At 40.0% G+C, this 26,020-nt stretch overlaps 2 protein-coding genes across 4 annotated transcripts; one reads left to right on the top strand and one right to left on the bottom strand.

The window, feature by feature from the left end:
- Positions 1-269: 269 nt before the first annotated feature.
- ANXA2 (annexin A2) lies at positions 270-25,547 on the bottom strand. Of its 3 annotated transcripts, none has more exons than XM_050713028.1 (14): positions 25,443-25,547; positions 21,069-21,128; positions 17,143-17,242; positions 11,657-11,751; positions 10,854-10,910; positions 8,409-8,522; positions 6,676-6,766; positions 5,253-5,332; positions 4,839-4,898; positions 4,129-4,222; positions 3,304-3,399; positions 2,327-2,385; positions 1,562-1,684; positions 270-649 (listed from the first exon to the last, which is right to left on the bottom strand). In XM_050713028.1, exons 2-14 carry the CDS (start codon positions 21,114-21,116, stop codon positions 590-592), a joined length of 1,077 nt encoding a protein of 358 aa, XP_050568985.1. In that variant the 5' UTR covers positions 21,117-21,128; positions 25,443-25,547; the 3' UTR covers positions 270-589. The 3 variants fall into 3 exon arrangements, with proteins under 3 accessions (XP_050568985.1, XP_035409985.1, XP_035409987.1); XM_035554092.1 differs by lacking the exons at positions 10,854-10,910; positions 25,443-25,547 and adding exons at positions 22,073-22,152; positions 22,761-22,888; XM_035554094.2 differs by lacking the exon at positions 10,854-10,910 and having other exon boundaries at positions 25,443-25,476.
- On the top strand, positions 22,761-25,482 carry LOC126913439 (basic proline-rich protein-like). Its single transcript, XM_050713042.1, has 2 exons — positions 22,761-22,891; positions 24,737-25,482. The coding sequence occupies exons 1-2, from the start codon at positions 22,852-22,854 to the stop codon at positions 25,480-25,482; spliced, it is 786 nt and encodes a 261-aa protein (XP_050568999.1). The 5' UTR covers positions 22,761-22,851.
- Positions 25,548-26,020: the final 473 nt, after the last annotated feature.

Here is a 26,020-nt window from a genome sequence, read left to right on the forward strand (position 1 = left end):
GTACTCGCCCCTTGTTTTACACGGACACAAAAAAACACCTGGGGCTTGAGTTTCACTGTCACTGATTTGCAGACATACATAAATAAAAATCAGGGGAATCGTTTTGCTTTTCGTAAGAAATTGCATAACCAAAGGGGAAAGGCTTTGAGGGAGGAAGATAAGGTTTCAGCTACGGGAAGAAAGAAAAATACACAAAACGGTTGGCAAAGGCTAAATATGTATCAATTGTTCACACAATTTTCAAATTAAAGGTCTAAAAGAGATACATCTTAAAGTAAAACTTCAGTTTTATTTACGTTTTATTAGAAACATTGCACAAAGAGGCAGTCTTTCAGAAGCACTTTCAACCTCTTATCTCTGGAACGTTAGTTTGTGTGGCTTTATGCTGTTAAGGACTTTGGGAGAACCAAGCAGAGCACTGCTGCTGAGAGAAGTGCAAACAGCACTTGGAAAGCATACTATAACAGTGGTCTTGCAGATAGAAAGGCAAGTCAAGGTTAGCCAGGCAAGTCATTTTTTCCTAGGGTTACAGTAATAGGAAGAGCAGAAAAAGCATGTCTCTTGATTTGGATTCCTTCCATCACAGTTTTCAGTCCTCTCCACCACACAGGTTCAGCAGTGCCCTCTGGTAATCACCTTTTGTGTCTTGCTGTAAAGCAAAAAAAAATAAAAATAAAAAAATTAAGAAACAATTGCAAAATATGAAGGCATACACATTATATTCTAAACATGTGGGACTGACTGTTTTGCAGCTGAAGCCTTGCCAGCCTGGAGTAGACTGTCAAAATTGGGTTTTACTTATATGTGAATTGAAATTACTTATCATTTTTGCAAAACATATGCAAGGTCAATACAGGAAATTTTGGTACAAAAAGGAGTAACACAACAAAGGAAAGCTGAATGACTTGATTCTGTTTCTTTTCACTAATCACCGCAAAAATTATACATTAAATTCACAATTTTGAAAACTTCCTTATAGTTTCAAATTGACATCTTTAGGAAAAGATTTGGGCTTGAGGTTTTGATTGCAACTACATCTGAACAAAGAAGAATGTATCTTGCTGATGGAAGGGTGGATATAGGAACAGTTTTTAAACAGACGTACAAGCTCTTTACCTATACCCCAAATTAAATAAAACCTATCACTTAATATTTCCTCTGCCCAATCACACAAAGGGACAAAATATCTGGCTAAAAAGCCTTCTCCTTGGGCACTGGAATGAAAGATAACAACAATTCAGATGATTTGTGTTATCCCAGAGCAATTTTTTTTTCTTTTAGTCTGAAATAGAGATGGGTGAACAGAATTTTATTTTATAATACATCAACTCATTGGACAAAACCCACACATAACAGTCAATTGGCTGCCAGGAACTGTACCAGCAGTAGACTTGAAAGTTTAAGGTGGGTTTTTCTACTGGGCATTGATAATTGGTAATGACCTACTATTCTCACTGCAGCCTCTAAAAGACTTCCCATGAATTCTAATGGTAGAATTAGCCCAAAGAAGAGCACTACGAACGTCCACACAATTAATACAAACAAAAAGCTGAAAACTTACCTGGATGAAATAATAGAGGGATTTTCCATATTTCCTCTTGAATTCACTCTTAATTTTCAGCATGTCAACCTCACAGCGTGAGACCATAATCCTGATCAGGACCTTGTCACGGGTTCCCTTGCCCTACAAGCACATTCACATTTTGAACTTTAAGAGCTGAAACGCATGAAAGGATGCTGTAACTGATAGAAAAACAACGAACTACAGGCAACTGAGATGCATCAATAAAAGATCCAATGAATTACACCTCCTAACTAAAGTCATTATTGTGATCCAGGAATTTGAGCATGAACATACCCTTCTCATCAGCAGTGTTTGACCAACTTCTAGACACCAATCTAGCTACCTAGACTGCAATCCGCAGTTCCGGTTTACCAGGAGGTCTTCTTTCTGGTATTGTCTAACAGCTATCACGAGGTGTTTCTCTTTCATCCCTTTTCTCAAGAAAACGTTTTGAGGCAAATTCAGTTATCTGTTTTGGCATTTCAATAAACAAATTTTCTGCAATTTTCTGCTATCAGCTCTTGTTTACCTGCAAAAACAGTCAACTAATCTAATGGGATCATTATTACGTGACCCTCCCCTGTACTTCCCTACACCAGATGCGCATAGCTATTAAAGAATGCTTTTGAACAATATTAAGTCTTGGTTCATTCATCCACATGCCAGTTACACATCATATGAATAAAACTATCTAACAAATAAAAATTTGATGAAACAATGGCTAGAAGATAATGAGTAGTAAGAATGAACAGTCTTCCCTACCTTCATGGAATCATACAGCCTGTCCGCAAAATACAGCTGCTTGTTCTGAATGCATTGGACTGAAGAGAGAAAGATGATGAATAGGTACACATCCTGCCCATTCATGGAAGAACAGAACACAGGATCTTGGAGTCTTTTTAAAGACGTGCTAAGTAGTCAAAATAAGGTTTCCACCAATAGTTTCTCCAAAAAGGGACATGGAGTCATCATTTTTAGCTGAGGTTGCTTACAAGTTGTTTGGCTAAGCTTGTGATTGAAGCACAAATGCTTATAATCTGAGAAATATTTCCCTCCATCATTAGTATCATCTCTGAATGCTAGCCTTCCTCCACACACAATTTCATTCTTAAGTCTTTCACTTTTATAAACAACTTCTTTCCGAACATGTTCATTGTATGCTAATCCATGCTAAGTATCCCTTCCAAGGTTATCCTGTCTTTGTTTTGCATTTTCCTTAAACAATTTGTTTCTCCCTCAGTTTGAAATGAATTCTCTTCTTAAAAAATGTCCCATGAAACCAGGCAATATCCTAGTCATTTTCATCACATACCACAATAGCAGCCACCCAGTATCCTCCACATCCTGTCTTCCCTCACATACACACACCGCTCAATCTCCAGCCTATGTCCATGTTGAATACTTAATGTGCCCAGCTAGAATTCCAACCTTTTGCGTTTGGGGGAAATAAACATTAACTTCTCTGTGATACTGAGGCTTAAACTAACAACAGATCACAAAACGTGCCTTTTCATTTTCATTTGGCAATCAAGATATATTTTGCAGAGGGCAAAAATCTGCTACTTCTCAATACTTGTAATGTCCTAAAATATGCAAATGGACCCAATAGTGCCAGCCCTTCTAGTTTCTTTCTCCTCCAGAGATACAGAAGAAGCTGGGCCCTATTCTCATCCCAGTATGCTGCAAGTGCACTGAAAAAGATACTATCTGAAGGTAGACTCTACTTCAGAGTAACTCACCAAGATTAAGGAAGGCATTCTCCAGATCTCCCTTAACCTCCTTCTTGATGCTCTCCAACATATCATATGGACTGTAGCTCTTGTACCTCTCAAACACTATTACAAGAAAGAAAGCAGATGAAATCAAAGTCAAACCAAGAGTTGGTAAAAGCAACCACCCAAACCAAAAATGCAGATAGAGCAATGCAGAGCTATCTGCAGAGTTATCTGTCCAAGTCCCTCTGAGAACTCTCTCTTAAGTACAGCCAGTTTGCCAGCTGATAATAAAGTTCCCATGCTATCATCTTTTTGTTTTCCTTGAATACCTCCACAATCATCCAGAATACCATCTTAGTCCTGTCACCAGTATTTTTAGAAACAACAGTGATTTAGCTCCTGAAAATAATATTCAAATGGCTTTCCCACGTGCTTACAGAAGCTGCTTGATGGCCTTCAATGTCAAATTTAAACGTGTGATGTAGCTAACCTACCCTGGAACAGAATGAAAAGTTAAAGGACCTCTTCAAGGTCTCACGCAACCCCACTTTCTAGATTTGTAATGTGTTCATTCTCAATGTACATGGCATACCACTGGGCAATTGTTGCAAAAAAAAAAAAAACTGTAAAAAATCGTAAAAAAATGTAAAAAAGAGCTCTACATATATTCAAATTGTGAGATTAACACATCCACAGATACTTTAAAAAAATTGTAACAACATGTATACGAGTAAGATTTCCTTGTTTTATTAGTTTTCACACTCATCTCAATCACCTTTGGGACAAAATAGTTACCACTTTGCTCTAACTTTCTCTTATAGGGAAAAAAATCCGTCTTTTGAACAGTACCTTTTTGCAGGTGTGGAACACTCCTTTCAGTCATAATGTTGATCCATTTGGGCACATCAGTTCCCTTCCTCTTCACACCAGCATCATAGAGTTCCTGGGTTTAGAAAGAAAAGCAAAATCATGAGTTACACAAAAAACATCTCAAATATATACAATGACTGGAAAAACAGCACTACTGGAACTGTGTCAGTGGGAGAAATACAAAAGGACACATGGCTGGGCAGACCAGTAAGGACAAAATATATAGATCTAACCCAAAACCAAGACTAAAACTGTAAGTAGAGGTAAATAGAAAGCAATTACCCTGTATTTAGCTCTGTTTACCTCAGCAGAACTACTTTTGATAACTTACAAGTGTAATCAACAAGCATTACACAGCCACTAAGTTCAATAATCCCTCTCTCTAAATCTTTTGCAATTTTTTGATTGCCAGTCTTTGCAAGATGTTCCCTTTTGTTAAAGGGTCTCATTTTCTATGTGCGTAAAAGAAATACCAGAGAGTTTCTGTACAGGTAAGTAGCCCGTGAAAATTGTTATCAAGATAGCAAGTAACAAATACCTTGATAGCATGCAAACATTGCTAAGCAAGACAATCTGAAATATACACACCTGTCTTCATAAATGCTTCTAGTTCTCACATAAATTGTACTCTGAGTATCTCTGTAAGTTTGACCAACTTGAGACATTTCATGGTTCTTACCAGCACTTACCCTAGCATCTTGGTCAATCAGTTCATAGTCGATCACAGAAGTATCTTCACATCTTTTGCCCTTCAAATGAGGATAGCAGGATTTAGAAGACGTTTAATAGATTGCGAGCAATTTACTATATGCGTATTTTCTTTTCTCTTTTGTTTTATTAATCGGTGTTTGCTAAATGAGTAAACTTATGCTTCACCTTATGAATAAACTTATGCTTTGCTTATGAAGCTGTTATGAACACTGTGTTCCTGTCAATATACACTGTCCTTCAACATTTGAATTATTTTTATTTATTTTCAAAAGACTGAAAATACACGGAAATTTAAAATTGAATCAGAAATTCTATTGTTTTACTGGCAATCATCAGTCAACTACCAATGGGCAGGCACATTAGGAAAAGCAGAAAGACATGAAAAGACCCACCTTGGCCAGGGCAACCATCAGCTTGCGGAAGTCACCAGATGTGTCTGATATAATGTCCTTTTCCAGTTCTGTCTTGTACACTAGAAAACAAAAAATTCTTTTTCAATTAAAGGTATCCTACAAATACCCCGTTACAAGAACATTACCTGATGACTTTATTTTATGCACACCAACAAACAACTACCATCTAAATCATATATGGAAAGCAAGGAAAATGCATGCTTCCATACAAAAGAAAAAACACTTATCAGCTAGTTTCTGGAGTTCCCATGTCAACAAAGCCTACCTTCTGATGTGGAAAGATAACAGGAGAGCCTTAGGATATTAAAAGGAAGGGAATTCTGCTTTAAGCTGAATATACTACTACACCGATCTTAGTTATCAATGACTACTTGTTTGCCAGCCGTAGCATTTAGACCTTCACCACTCATGGATTTACGATTAGACAACTACGATTACAAGTTTAATGCAGAAGACAAAAGCTGTTATGATAGAACAAAGGAATGTTGCGTATGATTCCAGTATGGTATCTCAACATCTTTGTGGTTTTCCAAGTGATCATACTCTATTGCTACAAGATCACATTCTCTCTCCTGTTGTACAGCAATTTCATCTACAGTAGCAACATTCTCTTCACTGTTACATAGTTTTTTCAATATATGTCATTAAGACTACATTGTTTTTGCTTGTCCCTTTTGATTCTACCAGTGTCTTAGTGGAATTGCTTGACAACAGTTAAGCATTAGCACAGAGCAATTTTCTCCATTTCAATCTATTTCTGGTGAAGCTCAGTTCTGAAGCTCAGGGAAACAAACAGGTACTGGACAGCTGCACTACAAATTGCAATGAACACAAACAGAATGGCCAATGTGAAAATATTATGAATATTAAAGGAAAGGAATTTTTTAAGATGGACCTTAGGTCACTGTTGCATCTCCTTACAATCAACTATGAATTATACCTTAAATCAGATAAAATGCTTTAGAAAAGTTGAAAAAGAGAATATATACTTTTACGAAGTTTTACTTCATGTCTTTTCTGGCAGGTCTACCAAAAAACTTCTAAGTATGCTTTAGGGGATTTCAAATTCACCTATTTATAGCATAACTGATCCTAGAATCCATAAATCTTTCATCGTTGACTCTATCACTATGCACAGAATGTATGTAGCTTACAAAAGAACATTTAGACGTAACTTAGATGAGTAGTGAATGTTCTCCAACTTATTTGCTACCAAGCAACAGATGAAACTATATACACACACTAACATCCAACATGCCAATTTAAAATTTCTTATACCCAAACACCAGAGAATCAAAGCAGACATGGTATAAGAAATTCAATGAAATTAATACAAAGGTGATATTATCCAAGTAGCTTCATGTACAAACATAATGCATTGAAATTTTCAAAATGAACTGACTTTCTCTGTAGACTCTATTAATTTCACTAAGCTCCTGATTTGTCCGTGAGCAGATGATTTCAATGAGAGTGTCTTCATCAGTTCCCAGACCCTGGAACACATATGTAGTTCAGTTAGTTGCTAGAAATAAACAGACATGCTTGAACAGTTTCAAAATATTTTACAGATATTTCACTATCCTCTCTGCTTTCTTCCACTCTTAACAGTTTCACAACCATTCAAGGATATTTTTGGTAACTGTATAGATGTTTCTAATTGGTCAGAAAAACCCCAGAGGGAACATTTCTATTTGCCAAATATTAGTTTTCTCTAATAGCTTTGAGATCTTGTTGCAAGTATTATCTCTGGGCAATGTGCATTTCTCACAAGTGTCTGTAACACTCAGCGACCTCACCACCACCACCGCAACTGCTGGAAGTCACCTTATTGCAGACTATGTGTGGTTCTTTGTATTGAGAGCACAGGATGAAACTCTGATTCTTAGCATGCAAATGGGCAGCAACCAATTTGTTCTTCCCTACCTTCCTCCAGACACCTCTCCCACTATGAAAGCAAAGTTAAGAAAATAATCAAATCGATCTTAAGCTCAAGCAAACTCAGAACAGTAGACGGAGTGCTTGGGAGATGGGAATATCTGACTTAAGAGAATATAATACTCTGTACCTATAGCTACTCTAAGGTAATGGTTTGGTATTCAGGTGGTAAATGCAGCAGAAATGATTGAAGTATATGGTCATCCTAACCATAATGTGGCATATGTTACACACACACACACATTAGATTTACAGCAAAATCTGGATAGCCTGGACTTAAACCAGAAGAGGGCAGCATCTGTTTGCTCAAAGAATGGATTTGGTCCCCCATTAAAAGGTTACCATATCAGTACTGGCATTTTTTTTTTTCTACTTGCTTTTCATAGTCTGGACAAATCAGTAAATTGTCTCTGTCTTGTTCTGAGTTTCAGCATATAAATTGTAATACTTGGTTTTTTTATGTATTAAAAAAGAACCTCATGAAGAATATTTGGAATTTAAGGGATGATTATAAATACAAGCTCCAAACTTTAGTTTGCTTAGAAAGGTGAAAGCACTGGCATGAGCACCTCTCAAAGTCTTGCTTCAGTGGCTGGCAGAGCAGATGTTTCTCAGCTAGTGACCTATTCTATGCTTACGTGTGACTGTAGGGGACTGAGTTCAGTGAGTTACTGCTGCTCCAAGAATGCTTTGATGCCCCTTCCTCCTCCACATGTTCTACGTAGGTGTAGGCCTGGTACACAATGTTCTTCCAAAATCAGTGATATGACCCAGTAACTGCAAACTACTTTTTCAGCCTATAAATGCATGCAGAGGATTTAATAGCTCCAGCTAGCAGCTGCTCTCTTATCTTTTTTTTTGTACTAGGAACCTGTACATTGTTTTAAAGAACAGTCATGAGAGCAACAACTAGTCATAGCAACCTATCAGTTACACCTGACCTGACTCATTTTTTTTTTCCTAAAAAGAGGATTTAATTAACACTAAAAATCACATGAAAAATCACAGAACTTCTTTAAATTTCCCACTGAGATTTTGGATGCCTTGCAGATGGATGCTTAAACTGTAGTACTAAACTAAAATAATTAAATAAAATAAAAAAATGGACTTACTTGAAAACTGCCCTTGAATACAAAGACCATATTCATTCCTGACATAGTGACATCAGACTAACAGACTGAAATTACAAATCTCATTTACCTTCATGGCAGCTTTCAGTTCAGATGCATCATACTGTGATGGTGTCTTCAGCAAGCCCAAGATCACTGCCTCTAAATGACCTGACAGAGCAGACTTGAGTGCTGCTGAAAGTTCCTGTAAAGAAAAAGGAGACAGGATGGAAGGACAAAATTAAAGCTCACTTCTGATCTCCAGTGAATTTAGCCTGTAGTGCTTTAAATCTCCAAGCCTGCAACAGTGTTTCTTAAACAACAGACAAGAAAACAGAACATAAAGAGCTTTTGTTTTGTGAAAGCCTAAAAATGAAGTTAGGGCAAATCGAAATTTTCTCATCCTTTGAATATAAGAAGAAATTCACTGGTGGCTGGCAAAGTGCTGGGAAGCATTATGCAAAGACATCCAAGTGACTCTGAACAACTCAGCTCCGGTCTTGAAGCACAGACACTTTGTTAGATCTAATAAGCACTGACAGATCTGAGCATGACTCCCTACAGTCAGGGTTTCTCCATCATATGTTCACAGTTTTCCCTGTAGCACCATATTATTTGTGTTTTTCTTATTATCACAACCCTATATTAGCTGACACATTGGAAAATTGACTGCAGTTATTCCACTGTAAAGGCCCAGTTCCCAAACAGCTGGTTGAAGAGAAAAAGAATGATCCTTAAGGGCAGAAAAATTATCCTGATCTTCAAGAAAACTATCAGAATTGTGTATCCAAAGTCTATTGTTAATCACCAGTCAATCCTAGAGGAAGAAACACGTATATTCACTTCACAGGATGCATGCAGGTCTGCATTAAAGTCAGTGACATTTCCTCTTTTATGGAGTTCAGATGTAACTTGAATAATGTTAGGATCAGCTTCATTGCAGTGTAGTTCCAAAGCTCAAATCCCTGGAGTCAAGTCTGGAGTCCACACAGGTCAATACCTTCCCTAAGCTGAAGGTAAGTACATGGCACTCAGAGGAGAGTTGTTGCTTTTCAATTGCTGGTTTCTACACTAACAATTTGTGAGATTGAGGGGCAGGGGAGAAAAGAAGGAAGATAAGGTAGCCTCAGCAAAACTGCAAATAAGTTTGTACCAGAGAGATAAACAGCCAAGGCATTTATTTCCAAAGTCACCAATTTAATCCAGGATGCTAATATGTGCTAATACTTTATGCATTTACTGCATGGATTGACCACAACATTGAGTCTTGGACATCTAGCTGCTTTAGTCCAACAGATATTTTAGTACACATTGTTTGCATACAAGATTTCACTATTTATTTGTGTGAAAACAGGTTCTTCAGACATCAACTGAAACAGAAAATAACCACATACCTCTAAATTGAATTTTAACAATGACATGAATTACAATTAAACAAGTAAAGTTTTTGCAATCCTTGCACTTTCGTGTGAAGGCTGAAGGAAATACAAATCAATAGAATATAAGTTACCAAACTAACTGCAACAAAACACCTTAAACTGAATCAAGAACATGCCCTCATATGAGCAGGCTCCTGGAAAGATAAGAACTTCTCCCCGCACATAGGAAAGCAGGGGCTCCACTCTGCAATCCTCAGCCACAACTAGGAGTGCTCTAGGAGAGAAGCACATAGCAGGCAATGGACAGATAACTGTTTTCTTTGCTATTTATAAATTGATGATTTACTCAGTGTTCCAAATGAGCATGTGGATATTAGCAGATCATTTCAAACTTAGAGATCATTGATGGCAGTTAGGAATGACCAGAAACACATGAAGCTTTGGAGAGAGACACATGCAGAACCCCCAGTAGTCACAGGTAGTTCCATTAATGCTTGTGATGGGGAAGGATTGCATAGATCCAACCATTCCTCAAGATTACCAGTAGTTCCCATTAAACATAGCTCAACTCATAGGAATGAAAATGGGGCTAGATCTGCAACTTTTTATTTATTATAATAATCTATTGAGAAATCCTGCAACACACAAAATGAGCAGCCTAGCACAATGTATTGCCAAAGAAATCCATGAGATACTTTCCCTGGAACATATACCTGCATCACTGAACAAGATATGTCTTTTTGTATTCCATTTTCTCCTCTCCTACCATTCACTTGTTTATTTCACTGGGTGGTTTCTAATGCAGATTTCCGTTATTTCTATAGCTATTTATCCTTTGGCACTTGTTATACTTGATAAATTCAGTTTGCTTTTGGGTTGCAGCAAGGAAAAAAGGTAAGGGAAGAGATAAAATAATTACATGAAAGAAGTTGCATATTTTCTTGACTGTGCATTTTTGTGGTCATGCAAAACATTTAACAGAGCTTAGAGTGATACACTTGACTACTAGGGTCCAGCTTATATGGAAGATTTTCCCACTGCCCACAGGAAGTGACTGCCAAGGTGCAGACGTGCACACATGCATGTGTCCAACCTATGTGCCTATATCAGCCATGCATAACAGCTGGTGAATTTACAAAACTAAACTTCAAATTTACATGTGTTTTTGGATGAGCATTCTGGCTTGGAGGACTACCATTTGGGGTCTGGCAAACCTGAAAGAGATACATTCATCATAATTCCAACTCTACACAAGTTTCTTCTTTTACGTGAGCATAAAACTTAAATTATGATAAGCCTCTCAACTTCAAAAGTCAAGAGAACATCTCTTGCCTTCCAGACAGAAGGACTCATTATGCAGACTGCAGCTTATTATTTTACAGATTTCTCTCCATCAATAGATCAGTGCATACAATATTTCTGACAGGATAGTACCTAGTTCAGCTCATTACATCACTTTGTTCCACATCTGCAGCACTTGTAGCACAACTGACTGCAGTCTTTTCTCATTTAAACTACACCTGTGAACAGAAATTGAATGTTTTCTTTATGCTGAGTTGTCTTAACAATATATGTATCTCCCCTAAAACAATCACTTTTCACCTTTTCCTTCCAATTGAGACACTTGCTGTCAATGGCTTTTCACTATTGTTGAACACATTTCAGCATGGAATCTTGATGGCTGGATGGCTGATGTGTTACCCATCATGATTTCTGTAAGTGCTAGGAAATCACCATCTCCAACAGGTTTCAGTCTCAGTTGTACCTATTTAACCTATTTGGAATACTACCAGTCCTAAACTGTAACACATGGGCACAATAAATGCATCTTCCACTGAAAAAATTAACCAAACAGTATTTATCTCCAGCTTATTCCAAGTTAACTGCGAGATGTACAAGGCCTGAAAATCTAATAACTATCCACAAAATTAATAATTGGTATTTCTGCAAGTTTTGATACCTTTTTTGTTCTCCTCTGATAGGCAAAAGCAATATCCTGCCTCTGTTCATTGCTGCGGTTTGTCAGGATGTTGATGATGGTGACCTCATCCACACCTACAAAGACATAAGACAAAGAGTTAAGGAAACTCTTTTTACCCTTCCCTTTGTATTAGTATGTTCTCTGACACTCAAAACATAGCATATGAACTGTCTGGAGCAGAGTTCGGTCACCCTTATTAGTTGGTATATATAATGCCCTGGCATTGGAGACAGACCAGATTTTCAACGCAATGCAGATCTTTGTGTGCGCAGGTAAGTAAACACATCAACAAAGTCTAGTCCATGACCTGTTTTGCTGCTTCTGTTTCTGCTTCACTTGTGTTCACTCAGTACTCTGCAAAGCACGTTGCTCAAGAACACAGGCTTTAAAACTGAAACAAATTTAAACTTATTAAAATCTACCCTGTCATTTGAGTTCAGTGTTTTCAATTAAGGCTTCTTAATAAAACAGTTATATCTTCTAATTCACCCTCTAGTCATTTGACTAACACTCCAAACATAAAAATGGGGAAAATAAAACAGTATACTCTGTATTCTCCCAGCTGTAGTAGTTTGAATAGTAGTTTGTTGTGTTTTTTTTTGTTTGTTTGTTTCTTTCCACACTGGAAGGAACATTGTATGTTTTGTTTGTTTTTTGTTTTTTAATCACAACTAGAAGATTTGCACTGAGCTTTAATTAAGCTGGCTAGAGACTTGTGTGCTCAAAATCCCAACCTCTATTTTAGTAGATGAACAATGCATCAATAAAGGTTTAGCTTTAAATGAATTTCAGTGAAGTTTTCCAAATCCATGCACTGACGTTCAACTACAAGCTTAGAAAAGGAAAAACTATTTCTAAGTATTGTACATCTAAGACTAATACAGTGCATGTTCTGCAACAGAAAGATGATGTGTGCATATATATAAATATATATTTTTTTAAATAGTGAATTGCATGGTAGGCTTTGAAGCAAATACGAGGTTCTAAACTAGACATCAGATCAAGCCCAGAGTGACTCAGGTCTCTACATTTACTACAAACATTACAAATAGCTTCTTTCACATTTGTGCACACATTAGCATAACTGATGATTTTTTTGATAGAAACCAGAAAGTACAGAATGCATCAGCAGCTACTAGCAGATCCCAGATCCCTGCCAGAAACCATTTACATTTATATTCCTTAATACCAAAAGCAACCTCACAGCAGCTTGAGACAACTGCAATAGATATTATATAATAAATCATAGTGAATTTTGCAAAAAAATTTGTAGTTCCTAGTTAGAGAATCTGAAACGAGATGAGTCCAAAAGATTCAGCTTCCTGTCTCCCTCTTGCCCACATTTTTCACGTGGAAATACTGTACTTGATAGCCTCATGTCCTTGGCTCATATCGAGGCAGACCTACATCCGTGCTCTTATTCACATAAGCTTGGCCTGCAAATACCAAAAAGCCCTGGAAAGCATTATACGTCTTAGTTAGAAATTTTGGTCTGAAAACATGCTGACTACACACTTCAACCATAATCTACAGCTAGAACACTTTAAAGTGTTTCCATTTTACAAAATAAAGCAAATTCTCCCAGTCCAGAAATGGCCACACACGCACACAGCTTTTCAGCCTTGACAGGGCTTAGGCATAGAACAACCTCTTAAGCATTTTAATAAATTCTAAATTTAAACAATTGAAAACTGATAAGTGACATTGGAAGTTTTATGACAATTGTGATAGCTTAGAAGCCCACAAATGACTGCATCCAAATTTCTTATTCAAATGCTTTGTGGATAGAAATATGCACTAACTCATTGCTCTGGCATTTTACAGACTGCACACTTGGGAATGGTACTGCCTGGACAGGATGCTGACTCACATCTGCTGAGGTGGGGTGGAGCATTTCAGCTGCTCAAACATTTTTCTCTGCTGTTCACTGAAGTCTCTGGAAGTTTCAGGATAGATTTCAGTGTATTTCTATCAATGAGTAACAAAGTTGCTCACCTTTTTTTTTTTTTTTTTTTTTTTTAAATAGGAAGGTTCCTTCCAGATGGAAATATACTAGATAAAAAAGTATACTTTCAACACCCCCACCCCCCCCCAATAAAGGACAACTTTCCTCCTAAACAAGGTAATCTGTTGTGTTGGTAAGAACACCATGTTACGGCTCAATCAGCCAAAAAAAAAAAAAAAAAGGAAATGAGCATGCGCAAACTGTTAGATACAAATTTTTCTTTGTTAAAAGACATCATATCTGAATTTCCGCAAGCCAAAACAACAGCACCAGCATTGTTCTGAACGAAAAAGAGGATATGAACAGTCTCCTAATTTTCTTGGAGGAGGTGAGAACAGAGGAAACATTCTTATTTTGCCAGAGCTGGCCTACGTTCCTTCACTTAGTTGAAGTCTGTTCTCTTCAATTTCATTTTCAAATGCACAATGGACAGAACACCAGAAGCTATCAGCCCTAACAGCATTGAAGTACAACAGAGATCATCAACCTGCACCCATCAATTAAGTGGGATTGTAGCTGGCTCCAGTTATTAGTGGGAGATGTATGCAATTAGCCCTTGCAAGACCTTAAAACCATCATAGATCTGGTACCAACACAGTCCTATGACCATTCGACTGAGCTCATGATAATGACTTCTCTTATTTTCCTTGGATAAAACCCTGATCCCATTAGAGTTAAAGGGAAAAACTCAGATAAAATAGGACTATAACTTGAGCTTTGGCTTTTTGCTTAGTAAGATTGCACCAAACCCACACTATGTTGCAAGATTTCTTTACTGATACTATTAATATTCTGAATATGCAACTGATACAGTTTGGTGGATTTTGGGCATAGTCCCCCCTTACCAGCATGCCAGCACATTTCCTCTAAACTTTTACTTCAAAACAAGAAAAACTCTGCTACAAGGTATGGGCATGTTGAACACACCACATAAAAAAGTGAATTCAATTTTACACAAGACCTATACTATGGTTTACACCTCATTACTATTTCAATGATTTCTGAACATAATTAATTTATATATATATATACACACACACGTCATAAACACTTTCCTACAGTAAAACCTGTGTTTGAATTATGCCAGCCAGGGAATCAAAAGGTATACCACAGACCTCAACCAAAGGCTGTGGTTTGAGTTGCAAGTATTGAACTATTCACAGACTAGCCTGACAATAAAATTATTTAAACTATTTGAGATGCATAAAGTCATAATTTTGGGGAGTAACTTGGAAACAAAGAGACTTTAGCCGTCTTCTTTCCTACAAAGAATGAAAAGGAAATCTAGCATATGCTCTACTAGTGTTTCTTTTATTTAAGCTCATATACCTGAGCTAATCTATACAACACGAAAGGCATAATGGAGTGTTATACAGATATTAAATGGTTTCTTGTCCTATGAAGCAAAACAACACTTAAAAAGAAAATACTAAGGCACTAGATGAACTCTACAGAAAACCTTAATACTATAAAAGTGAAAATGGCATAGCAATCACATTTACTACAAATGCAACAAGACAGAACTGTAACAATTTACTGGCGTTATGCAAACTCTAGCTCAAACTATTGCTAACTGCCAACAGTTTTTCTATACTCTAGAGCCATATCTGCACACCTCCCTTTCTAGGCTGTTGGATACACAGAACAACCCTCCACTAAATTCAACTCCAGTCAAAGCCCAGCAAAAGGCTGAGCAGTGTATTTGTGCAGCACAGTTTTTGCAGATAGCATCTAAGTCCCAATAAACACACCACAGTATTTCTCACAGATCCCGCAACAGATAAATAGATGGCTAACCTCTGAAGAATTAATCTGAAGAGTGTGAATGAATGTTGGAGTACTGAGATATTACATGGAACAGAATAGTCAGACATTCTACCCCAGGTTTTTGTCCCGAGGCAAACAGATCTGTTGTTTACCCATCAAGGTTAAGTTTTACCCACGTAACACACAACCATCAAAACAGAGATGACACTAATACAGGGAGTTTGCATTGCTGGGAAACAACTAGATAATTGAATGGTAACTTCTTAAAACTGGCTCCCCCCTATCACAAATGCTGTACATGCATATTGTTTATATAAGAATGTGTAAGATATATCCAAACAATTTTACCCAGAGATAAGACTCTATACGATATAAATTCTGTAGTGTTGCTACAAAAGATAAAACTTGAAAGACTACTCCAAGGATTGTAAAAATATGTATTTCATATACATATTAAATCTAAACAAAACTCTACATACGTGCAAAGCATCTTCTGCCAAGCACAATAACATTTACTTTTTTTTTTTTAAATTTAAACTTTTCAAAAAAAACAGTCCATAAAATCATTTAAAATCAGAACTAAACCTACTTTAATGAACATACAACAGATTTCTCCCGTTAAATTAAGAAATCTTGTGAAAGGGAGCCTCATGCTTGTTAGAGAGGGGTATTATTTTACGTTTTATAGCAAGCCCAATATGTGCTTTGCTGGCACTGATGGAAGACTCAGCATTTCTTTCTGATGAGAAATTGTTTGGCTTTTAAATTTCTCCTTCTTCTGAAGCATAGGCAAAAGACTTGGCAGTTCTAGCTAGGCCCAGGTGTTGCCTCTCAGGCCCCAAGAAAGTCTGGAAAACCTGGCACACACCCTTTCTTTGTTTTAGAGCAGGACAAGGATCAAGGATCACCACCACAGGAATACCAATGTATTATTACTCTGGAGTTGCAGCCCACACTCTCTGTACTCCTGCTCGTTTCAGTACAGCAGGCTTTTCCATGGGGCTGCATCTCCTTTGCTTCATCATGGTCTCCCCACCAGTCAGTAGAAGTGGTGGATCCTGACACTGATAAAAGGATGTGTAAGTCTGCCAGGGAGCCTGGTTCAGAGAACTAGTGGACTGACATATTGCCTCGCTCCTTGAATATTGCAACATCATTTAGAAACTAGACTCTATTTCTAGGACATTGGCCCCTACAAGATACACAAGCATTTAGTTCAAAATCTAGAGAAAATGTTCAAACCATCCCTCTTCAGCTGTTTGGAGAGCTGAAAGGAAGCAATGTCCAATCCAATAGAAATCTGTAATTCAGAGCTTGGTCCCAAATCATTGCCACAGAAGCTGACACTTCATTCTCAGTGGCATAAAAGTAGTAGAATTTCAGATACTGGTAAGCCAAGAGAAAAGAAGTGCGTGTTTTCAGCAATAATCCAAACAACTCTTGGGTACAACCTTTTAAAACATGTTTTAAAACATACATTTACATATCTCAAAATCTAATTCTGTTAAGATTTCATCAGTGAGGTCTGAGAAATCCAAAGCCTAAAACAGGTATCCAGATTATGGACATTAAAGTGTTGGAATGCTGGTTGTGTGATGCTGTACCTTTTGTTTCGTTGTTTTTTTTTCTTTTTGTATGTAAGTTGTATTTCTAAGTTACAAGCTGGACCAAACCCACAGCCCATGGTCCTCACCTTTGGTCTTGATGGCTGCTTCCAGGGCTGCAGCATCCCGGTCAGCATCAAAGTTTGAGTATGCTTTAACTGTGGCATATGCACTTGGAGGGAGAGAATGCTGGGGGGGGGGGGGGGGGGGGGGGAGGAATGGAAAAAAGAAAGAAAGGAAAAGTTAAACAATATAAGCTGTTCTCATTGCAGTTAATACAACACGTACCTCCTTTAGTTAGCTGTTATTTAGCCAAATGTTTAAATGCAACTACCTTGGGCTATTTATGAAGATTGAGTTCTGCTAAGAGCCACCAAACTCTGTTCTCCAAGATGTAGCTTGTCCAGAAATCCATTCAGACATGTTTACTTTACCATACTATATGTACATATAGATACTACTGTAGAAAAACTCTAACACACTCCAAATTTATTTCTAATCCTAGATTTTCTAAAATCTAGAGCTTTCTGGCTAGATTGGAAGGAAACTGACTACATAAAGGTAATTCAAAGAAATTTTAAGCAACTGTTGTGAAAGTCTGAAGTATTTTAGATTTGAAGCCAACACGTTACTTGGGATTTCAGCTACAATGAAAAAAATAAGTAGAGTGAGATAGAGCACGAAACTTGTTCTGACTTGCTGATTGTTAATCTTCTATCTCATGGACATTAAACATAACACCAAATATATCTTTTTGAACCTATACTTCCAGAAAGCACAAGTTACTTACTATCTCCTTTTCAAAGTCTGTGCCTGCAGATGCTTGGTTTAACCAGCACAAGGCCAACAAAACTAAACAACACTTCAGATTACCTCTGCTAAGAATGCACTTGTTTGCTGAGTATCTACTACTGGAACATTTCAGAAGTTACCAGATTTTATCAGCTGTTTATGATTGCCCTCTCCAGAGGACTGTAGCTTCAAACAAGAGGTCAAGAGAATAGCAGCTGAGCTCTACCCAGCTGCTTCAATGCAAGTAACATTAACTCATATCACCTCCCATGGGCAGGTTAAACTAAACCACAGATTTTCATATAAATGGCTGAGAAATATGCATAAATCCCATTCTGGTGAGTCCAGAGAGCTAAAACTCTGGCAGAGATGCATAGTGACTAATATCTGAAATGACCATAGCTGTTCCCTAAGTGAATGAGTGACTAAACTTTTTTGGTAAGGATCCCTGGAAACATTTGCTTCAGTCCCTAACTTGTAACAGAAATCAGGGTTCATAAACAGGACTAAGATATCTTAATATGCCTGGAAGATCTTTTTACAGACAAGTTGTTAAAAGGAGGACAAATTTTAACTAAGAAATTCTAAGTTTTTTTTTAAAAAAAAACAAAACAAAAAAAACACACAACAACAACAAAAGTACATTTGATGCTGTCCTGTAGAGGTCATGCTGTCCTGAACAGATTCCTCTGGCTGTAGCCACTATACCTTCCTGAGAATGTCTGTGTTACTCTGCAGAGATGGGAGTCCATAAACCACTGATAAACTGAACCATTCTTGCTGGTCTCTTCCCATCAGCTCAACCTAGCAGTCTGGCTGCAACTGACTGCTGTCTGGCCCACAGCCACACCACAAAGCACAGCCTTTCCTGTTAGCAGACTGAATTGCTAACAAAAACATTAAAGGGAGATGAGCAATGCAGTCTCAAAGAAACCAGTGTGCTTGAAAGATTCCTAAACTGATGCCCATTGGTACACGCATGCACAACTCAATGTAGCACTCCTGTTTAACCACCACAGCTGGATAATCTGATGTAAGACACCTGGTGAGTTGAGCACAGTTGTGTGCCTCTCCTTCCACCCAGCTCTAAATAGTTTATATGCCATTTGGACAGAGTATTTTACTGCAAGACCACATCATACACCGAGAAAACACATACATAGCATATTTGCAATGAGGGAGCCATCTGGGGGCCACTCAGAGCCATTTGGTGTCTCTCCACCCAGTGCATGTAACAAGCTGGATTCAGATCTCCAGGCACCATTCAAAGACCCAGAAAGCGCCATGCAGATACATATCCAGGAAAGACAGAAAACTGCCAGCTACTCCACCAGTAAATGGACCGTCTCCAAAATCAGCATCCACAAAGATGTTTTACTCTCTGGGGCAATGTTTATTGACTCTTTGGTACTTCAGTGAAGTATGCAAAGGTCTTATCAGGATGATTATTTTGACAATGAAAAACAGCCATTCCAGACAATGAGGTCTCATATTACTCTGGTACCAGAGTACAGCTAGTGTATGTTTTCAGACAGAAGAGTTTTTCCAACTGACTTTGCATTTGGTTCACGACAAAATTTTCTAGGATGTGGCAGTAAAAGTTCAGCCTACTGTGTAAATGCACCAGCAGTCTGGGTCAGACTAAAGCAGGCGAAGATTGGTTTTTCCCCACATACCTAGCCTATTTCAGACATCCTACAACTGGTTTACTTCCTCCAGGCTTGAGGAATTAAACCATACTGGGAAGAACAAAACAGCAATGAGAGGTTATATAGGAAAGCTCAAAAGGTTTCTCCCAAAAATTTCTTCCAAAAACCATGAATCTTTCAGGATACCTACAGTTTGGTATTCTCTGCCTTAAAAACAAACAAACAAACAAACAACAAAAAAACAAAACAGTCATGTTTGAAAAATGAGTTGGCCTGACATCACCCTGCAAGTGATCTAATACAGTCATGACTAAAATACAGGCTTCCGTTTTCCAGTGTAAAGAGGATATGATAAAGCATATCAGGAAGATCTCTGTCACAATCCTTCAATTTTCTCTTGTGGAGAGATGCAGAAATGGCAAGCACAGATTAACTCCACCTCAACTCCCTCTTTCCTTACAGGAAAGAGAAGGCAGTCTGAGTCCGAAGCAAGCAGGCCAGTCAGTAAAGGCAGTTTTTTGGTCTTGAAACAAATCAGTTGCTGTAACAATGATGCAGAATGCACAAGTCCCTTATTGCAGAAGATAGGGTTCAGCTGTGACTATTCTATATCACAAAAATTAAAAACTGTTCTGAGAAAAATGGATGGCTGAAATACTGTGTTTAACATGAGTTAATTTGCTGAATCATTGTTTAGGGGAATGGAACTGGGCAAATCATTTATGTGAACTAGCTACTCAATTCTGGCTTCCAACTTAGGACCTACAGAACAGGTTACCTGGAATTTCTTCAGCTCTGTGGCAGGCAGGATTTCTGATGAAAATGCTGGCATGCGATGGTACTCAAATTTGACTTTTGAAATTACTCACATAAGACTAGATTGTTCAAATATTATTCCAAAAGAAATTCCCCATTGAAATTAAAATGGACAAGAAATCTGAAGAGCTGACCACTTTCGCTACACAAAATCAGCTTTGTTACTTACAGTACACTAACTAGTTACTTTCATCAGCTCTTTCACAGAGATCATACGGTCTAACTTATTTCACAAGTACCAAAAATCAGCAAAAATTTTGCTTGTACCACATTCAGGTCTGCAGTTATTGGTCATAAAATTTAAATGTATAGTAAGATTATAAGCAACATGATGAAATGATGCATAGATGGGATTCACTTCCTCTTCAGTACCAATCACGGAACCACAAATTCATGGCACAATATCCTGACAGTACACTGGTAACCCTACCATCTAATGTTGCAATATAAGAAATTAAACAAAGTGTGATTTTCCAGCATTTTGATTAAACTGCACATGAACACTGCTCATGCTGCTGGCCAGTTGGACAAGCTGTCATTAGTCACCTCATACAACTGTCCTATGATTTACAGTAGCTTCGTGGCTGAAAACAGACCACTACTGACCAGATTTTAGTCAAAATAAGTCTAAGTAGAAGAAATGTGTGGAATCTTGTGAACCGTACAGCTCAGCAAAACTGCTGGAAGAGTTCTGTAAAAGAAAAAAGATACAGCATTTAAGTAAAACAAACTTTCCTGGTTTGAATAATAATACTTACATCTCCTTCAAGGCTGAGCTTGCTTAAAATTTCATGGACAGTAGACATCGTGAAAGAATGCTGGAGGGAGAGAAAAAAATAGAACAAGCAGACTTGAGTATATTTACAGTTAGAGCAGCATGTTATATAGACCTGCACACTGCAGCACTGAGACTGACACAATCCAATGCCTCTATTAATCCCCAGCAATAATGCTGATTTAACAGTTCCCAAGCCACACTACTACAACTAACGCAACAGTGAAAGATCTTCACTTTATTGTACAACAAAAATTTTTCTTTACTTCTTATAAAACAATTTCTGCTGCTTAGGAACTGGATAACCTCTACCTTAGAAAGAAGATGAACTGAACCTACAACTCAGTACAAGGAAAAATAAGTAGAAAGAGTATAGCCTGGTTCAGCTCAAATCCAAACATCAGCAACAGATAATAGCATTTAAATCAGATGCTAAATTCCTCAGGTGCTCAAAAAACACACTGAAACTATTTATATCCATGCAGACAAAATCATAACACTGTTTAATCTTTAATCCTGGACACAGGCCACAATGCCTCTAATATCATATGGTATCATAGTGACTTCCCAGTAATAAGAACCTCAGGACGAGGCTACAAATGCCCATTAGTAACGTGATTGTCAGATACCAGGTAACAAAGACTATTCTAAAATGTTAGTTTGAATAATAGTCTATGAGGTAAGGTAATCAATATCATCACTCCACTGCCAGAAACTGTACAACATCTTGCTAAGACATGTAAAGAAAAACAGAAAAAAAACAGCCCTGAGACAGACACATTGCAAAAACAAACAACAATTTGATTTATGTACGTTACAACGCCCTGCTTATTTTCAGCTCTGCTTTCTGGGCAGGGACGTTTGCCAGGGCTGTAGTGCTGTTTTACTGGAAGGGTCTCTCAACTAAGGAAGAAGTCATCCGTCCGTCCGTCCCCCCCCCCCCCGATTATACACCAGAGGCAATATTTAAGTGGCTTGATGCAGTACCAAAAGACAGCTTTCAAATTCTTCTGCTGAAAGGAAGGATATTGCCATTCACATTTCCTTCTAGTCACTCAGGTTGGCACCTGCAGCAAACATTAATTTGTCCATTGAAATCAAAGCTTGCTTCTCAGGAGCTCTACAGTCAAGCTGTAGAGACAGCATTATCAAACAGGGAAAAGAACTGGTTTGACAAGAGGTAAGAGAGAAAGTTCAGTAACACCTTAAGATCAGTGACGTTAAACTAACTGATTACTGGACCTAGAATCAAAATTGCATTATTCTCAGTCTCACCGGGAGCTATTCCCTTCACTTCAATGCTGTCACCAGTTCCCAATCCACTGCCCAGGTAGTATACCCTCTGAGCCAACTCCTAGGTGTGCCCTTTCCAGAGGTTTTCAGAACTTGTTGTCATTGTCTGAAATCACTCATGACTCTTTATGATGTTGGGGCTTCCTCAGGCAAACATCCCAGACAAACCAAACTACCCTCCAATCAATGATCAGATCTGGAATCGAGACCCCAGAATTTAGCAAGAGGTTAGAAATAGTTTCTAAATAGCAGAGATTGTTTGAAACTGTAGAGCAAGTATTTATTCTTTGTTTCAACACCTAGAAATCCCCTCCCCATTCTTTTAAAAGAGAAAAGCAGTGGAATCTTTACTTTTAGGAATAAAATGCAGAAACACAATTACATGGCTTTTGTAGCAGAAATGCAGTAATTGCACGTTTCCTCACTTAAAATACAGCAAGAAAACCTTCCATCTTCTGAAGCAACCTAGGTATATGAGTAAAAAATGCAACTCTATTTCAAAGGAAATTAAGATCCTGGGGAGGAAAAAAACAGCAGAGAATGAAAAGCACAGTCACACATCAACTTATTTGAGAATAAATCTTTTTCAGAGCAAAAATCCAACCCAGCTTTTTAAAGATAGGCAGCAGAAGTTGTGATGAGCTATTGGCACTATTAATTACATATACTCTTTAAAGGTGGATGACATATTCCAGAGTTATGAAATTCTTCGTGTTTATTTCAATAAAATGAAGTGCCTAACAATGAGACCTTTGTACTCGGACAGTTTTACAACCCACAGATAAGCAATGGAAGTCCTGTAGTCTTCCTTGCCACAAAGAACCAGAAAACACCAGTGAAAACCAAAGCAAAGCAACTGCAGTATAATCTTTCACAAAGCTTTTCGCAAGACTCCTATTTCCAAATCAATTAAAAACCACATTGAATCAGGCTTGTTGGAACAAAACACTTGAACAGCATCCAGGAACAGAACTAACACGCCCTCACATAGGGCTGGGGCTGGAAGGTTCGTGTCATCAGCACACAACAATGCTATAGCAACCGTCCGTCCGTCAGCGGCACATTGGCAACAGAAAAAACGGGAGTTTTTGCAAGAAACTTTGCAGAGAAAGATCTTTGCTCAGAACAAATGCATCTCTTGTCACACCCTGCTTTGCAAGGCCATCACATTTGAGAACAGACTCAAAAAAAAAAAAAGTGTTTTTCAGATGAACTGATTCTATCCGATGTAGATTTGAAAAGTTCTGGTTGGGTTTGAGCATGTAAATAGAAAATGCATGCACCAACTTGTTCTTCCTTATGCTGGAAAGGATCCATTTCTACCCTCCTAATGTAAACAGATACTTCAATAACTTCAGGCAAGTTTCTATAGCCAGTTTTACTCATAAATTTGCACTACGTAACCTGAATCAAATTGTTATTCTACTAAAAGTGATGAACAACTATTTTGACCCCAATCTGCATTTACCACCAACAGTAATTAGTGGCATACAAACCTATTATTGTATTGGGTCTAGTCTATACTCCGCATCCCCTCAGAAAAACCCCATACCTTGAATCCCAGAGGCAGCCCAGGTACGTTATGTTAGGGGAAAACTAAGCAAACATAAACCCACGCATGATCCATGGAAAAAAGTGCCAGGTATGCACAAACAACTACATTGCTCAATAAGCAGAGTTAGCATTTTAAGAATTTAATCTACCCCTGTAGACAGAGAATGAGCAAAGGGTGTTCCCATACACATGAGCCAAGGAAGCGGCATCCCCGGAATGAGAGAATGGAAACTGCCTCACTAAGAGCATATTTGTATCAGGTCTCCAAACTAGGGCGAGGCCTGGCAACGGAGATGAGGGAGAGTGGGAAAGAGGAAGAGCTGCAGTGGCTGATGTATGTAATGAAAGCTGTTGGGTGCTTATTTCATTTACAGCGCATTTTGTGCTAACTGCCAGCACAAATCTGTCAGGCTTACTCTCTCTCCAAACCACACTGCAAGATTTGGCAGGACGTTTGAAGTCACTACTTGGAGAAAAAAATAGCTTTAAACAAAAGGCTCTTCAAAATTATTAAACCATGCAGCCACAAACCATTCTAGAACCCTTCTCTTCCACAGGCACTAATAACCCAGGAGATGTCCCATTCCAGGAGGGCACTGAACATACAAGAATGAGGCTCTCTATCTCTTTGAACTCAACTTATTTCACCTCAAATATTTTACAGAAAAAAAAACCTATCTCAGGGGAAAAAATAATAAAAAGTATTAAAACTGTCACGCATAAGAACACGACTAGCTCTTGCCTAACTACCCTGGAGGGGAAAAAAACAAAAACAAAAAACAAACAAAAAAAAGAAACCACTTTTCCTTTTTTCTCCCGTTAAAGCAGACAGCAGCGTTCCTATGCCCTGCCTCGCTCTGGCGCAGGGCGGAGGTGCCCCGCCACCTCCCAGCCCCGAGCGGTTCTGCAAAGCGCCGGGAGCGCCACGCCCGGGCCGGGCCGGGCCGGGCCGAGCCGCCAGGAGCCGCAGGGGGCCTGGGCCGCCCCCGCGCTGCCGCGGCCCGGGGCAGCCGCCCCTCTGCTCCCGCCCCCGCCGAGCTCCGCGGCCGGGCTGGGGGCGCCCCGTGGCCGCCTTCGGCACAGCCTCGGCACGGCGGGATGAGCGCGCTTTTCCCGGGGGAGAAAAGCGAGCCGAGGGTACGGTGGCGTTACTCGGGCTAAGCCCTGCCCTGCCTTCCCCAGGAGAAGCGGGTAACGGGGGTGCCCGGCGGTTCCTCTTTCCCGGGCGCTGCCGCCACGCCCGGTCCCGCTGCGGGGCACACCGAGCGCCCCGGGCAGCCGCGCCCCTGGAGCCGCCGCTCCAAGGGGAAGCTGAAAAACAGCAACGGGCGGGCACGGCCAGAGGAAGACGAGGAGGAGAAGGGGAGAGCGGCGGCCGACCCCCGCCCCACTCCCTCGGTGGCAGCGGCTGCCCCGACTCCCGCTCGACCCCCCCGGCCCCGCCGCCTGCCCCCGCCCGGCTCCGCGCCGCTGCCGGGGGTCGGGGGCGCCAAGGGGGGGGGGCCCTCACCTGGCCGGGGCGGGCAGGGCGGCTCTGGCGGCGGCTCTAGCGGCGGCTGGGGCCAGCGGCGGCCCGGGCGGGGTTTTGTAGGGCCGGGCGGGCCCGGGCGGGCCCTCCCCGCCCCGGAGCCCCCCCCGGCGCGGCGCTGACTCACCCGGCCGCGCCCGCCGCCCGCCCCGGGGAAGGGGCGAGGGATGGGGTGGGCGACGGTAGGGGAGGGCCGGGCCGGGCCGGGCCGGCCTCTGTCCCGGTATCTATGTCCCCGTATCTGTGCCCCGGTATCTGTGTCCCGCCACGCCCCAGCCCCGGAGGTTCCCGAGGGCGCGGAGGAGCCGCCTGGAGCTGCGCCCCGGGAGCAGGGGCTGAGCCTGAGGGGGCTGAGGGGAGAGGGCCCTCCGGGGCAGGAAGAATACGGGGAGGAGAGGAGAAGAGGGCAGCCCCGGGCCCGGGACCGCCCCCCCCACGGGGGTCCCCCCGCGGCGGGGCCCGGCCGCAGCCCGGCCACGTCAGCCCCGTTCGGTGCCAGGCAGGGCCCCACTGCCACCGCGTCCTGCCCGGGGCGAGCCCAGCTCCTCCGGCCCCGCGGC

This window comes from Cygnus atratus, chromosome 11 (assembly GCF_013377495.2).
Source record: "Cygnus atratus isolate AKBS03 ecotype Queensland, Australia chromosome 11, CAtr_DNAZoo_HiC_assembly, whole genome shotgun sequence".
In the NCBI taxonomy this organism is placed as follows: domain Eukaryota; kingdom Metazoa; phylum Chordata; class Aves; order Anseriformes; family Anatidae; genus Cygnus; species Cygnus atratus.

What these genes read in the sequence shown, in the direction of transcription:
- LOC126913439 (XM_050713042.1), top strand. Translation starts at nt 22,852, where the DNA reads ATGAGTAAAAAATGCAACTCTATTTCAAAGGAAATTAAGA. An exon ending in TATTTCAAAGGAAATTAAGA is followed by an intron (nt 22,892 to 24,736) that starts TCCTGGGGAGGA and finishes AGAAACCACTTT; the next exon opens with TCCTTTTTTCTCCCGTTAAA.
- ANXA2 (XM_035554092.1), bottom strand. Translation starts at nt 22,120, where the DNA reads ATGGCAATATCCTTCCTTTCAGCAGAAGAATTTGAAAGCTGTCTTTTG. An exon ending in AATTTGAAAGCTGTCTTTTG is followed by an intron (nt 21,129 to 22,072) that starts GTACTGCATCAA and finishes CTCTCCCTCCAG; the next exon opens with CATTCTTTCACGATGTCTAC. An exon ending in ATCAGAGGAGAACAAAAAAG is followed by an intron (nt 8,523 to 11,656) that starts GTATCAAAACTT and finishes TTTTCTTTACAG; the next exon opens with GAACTTTCAGCAGCACTCAA.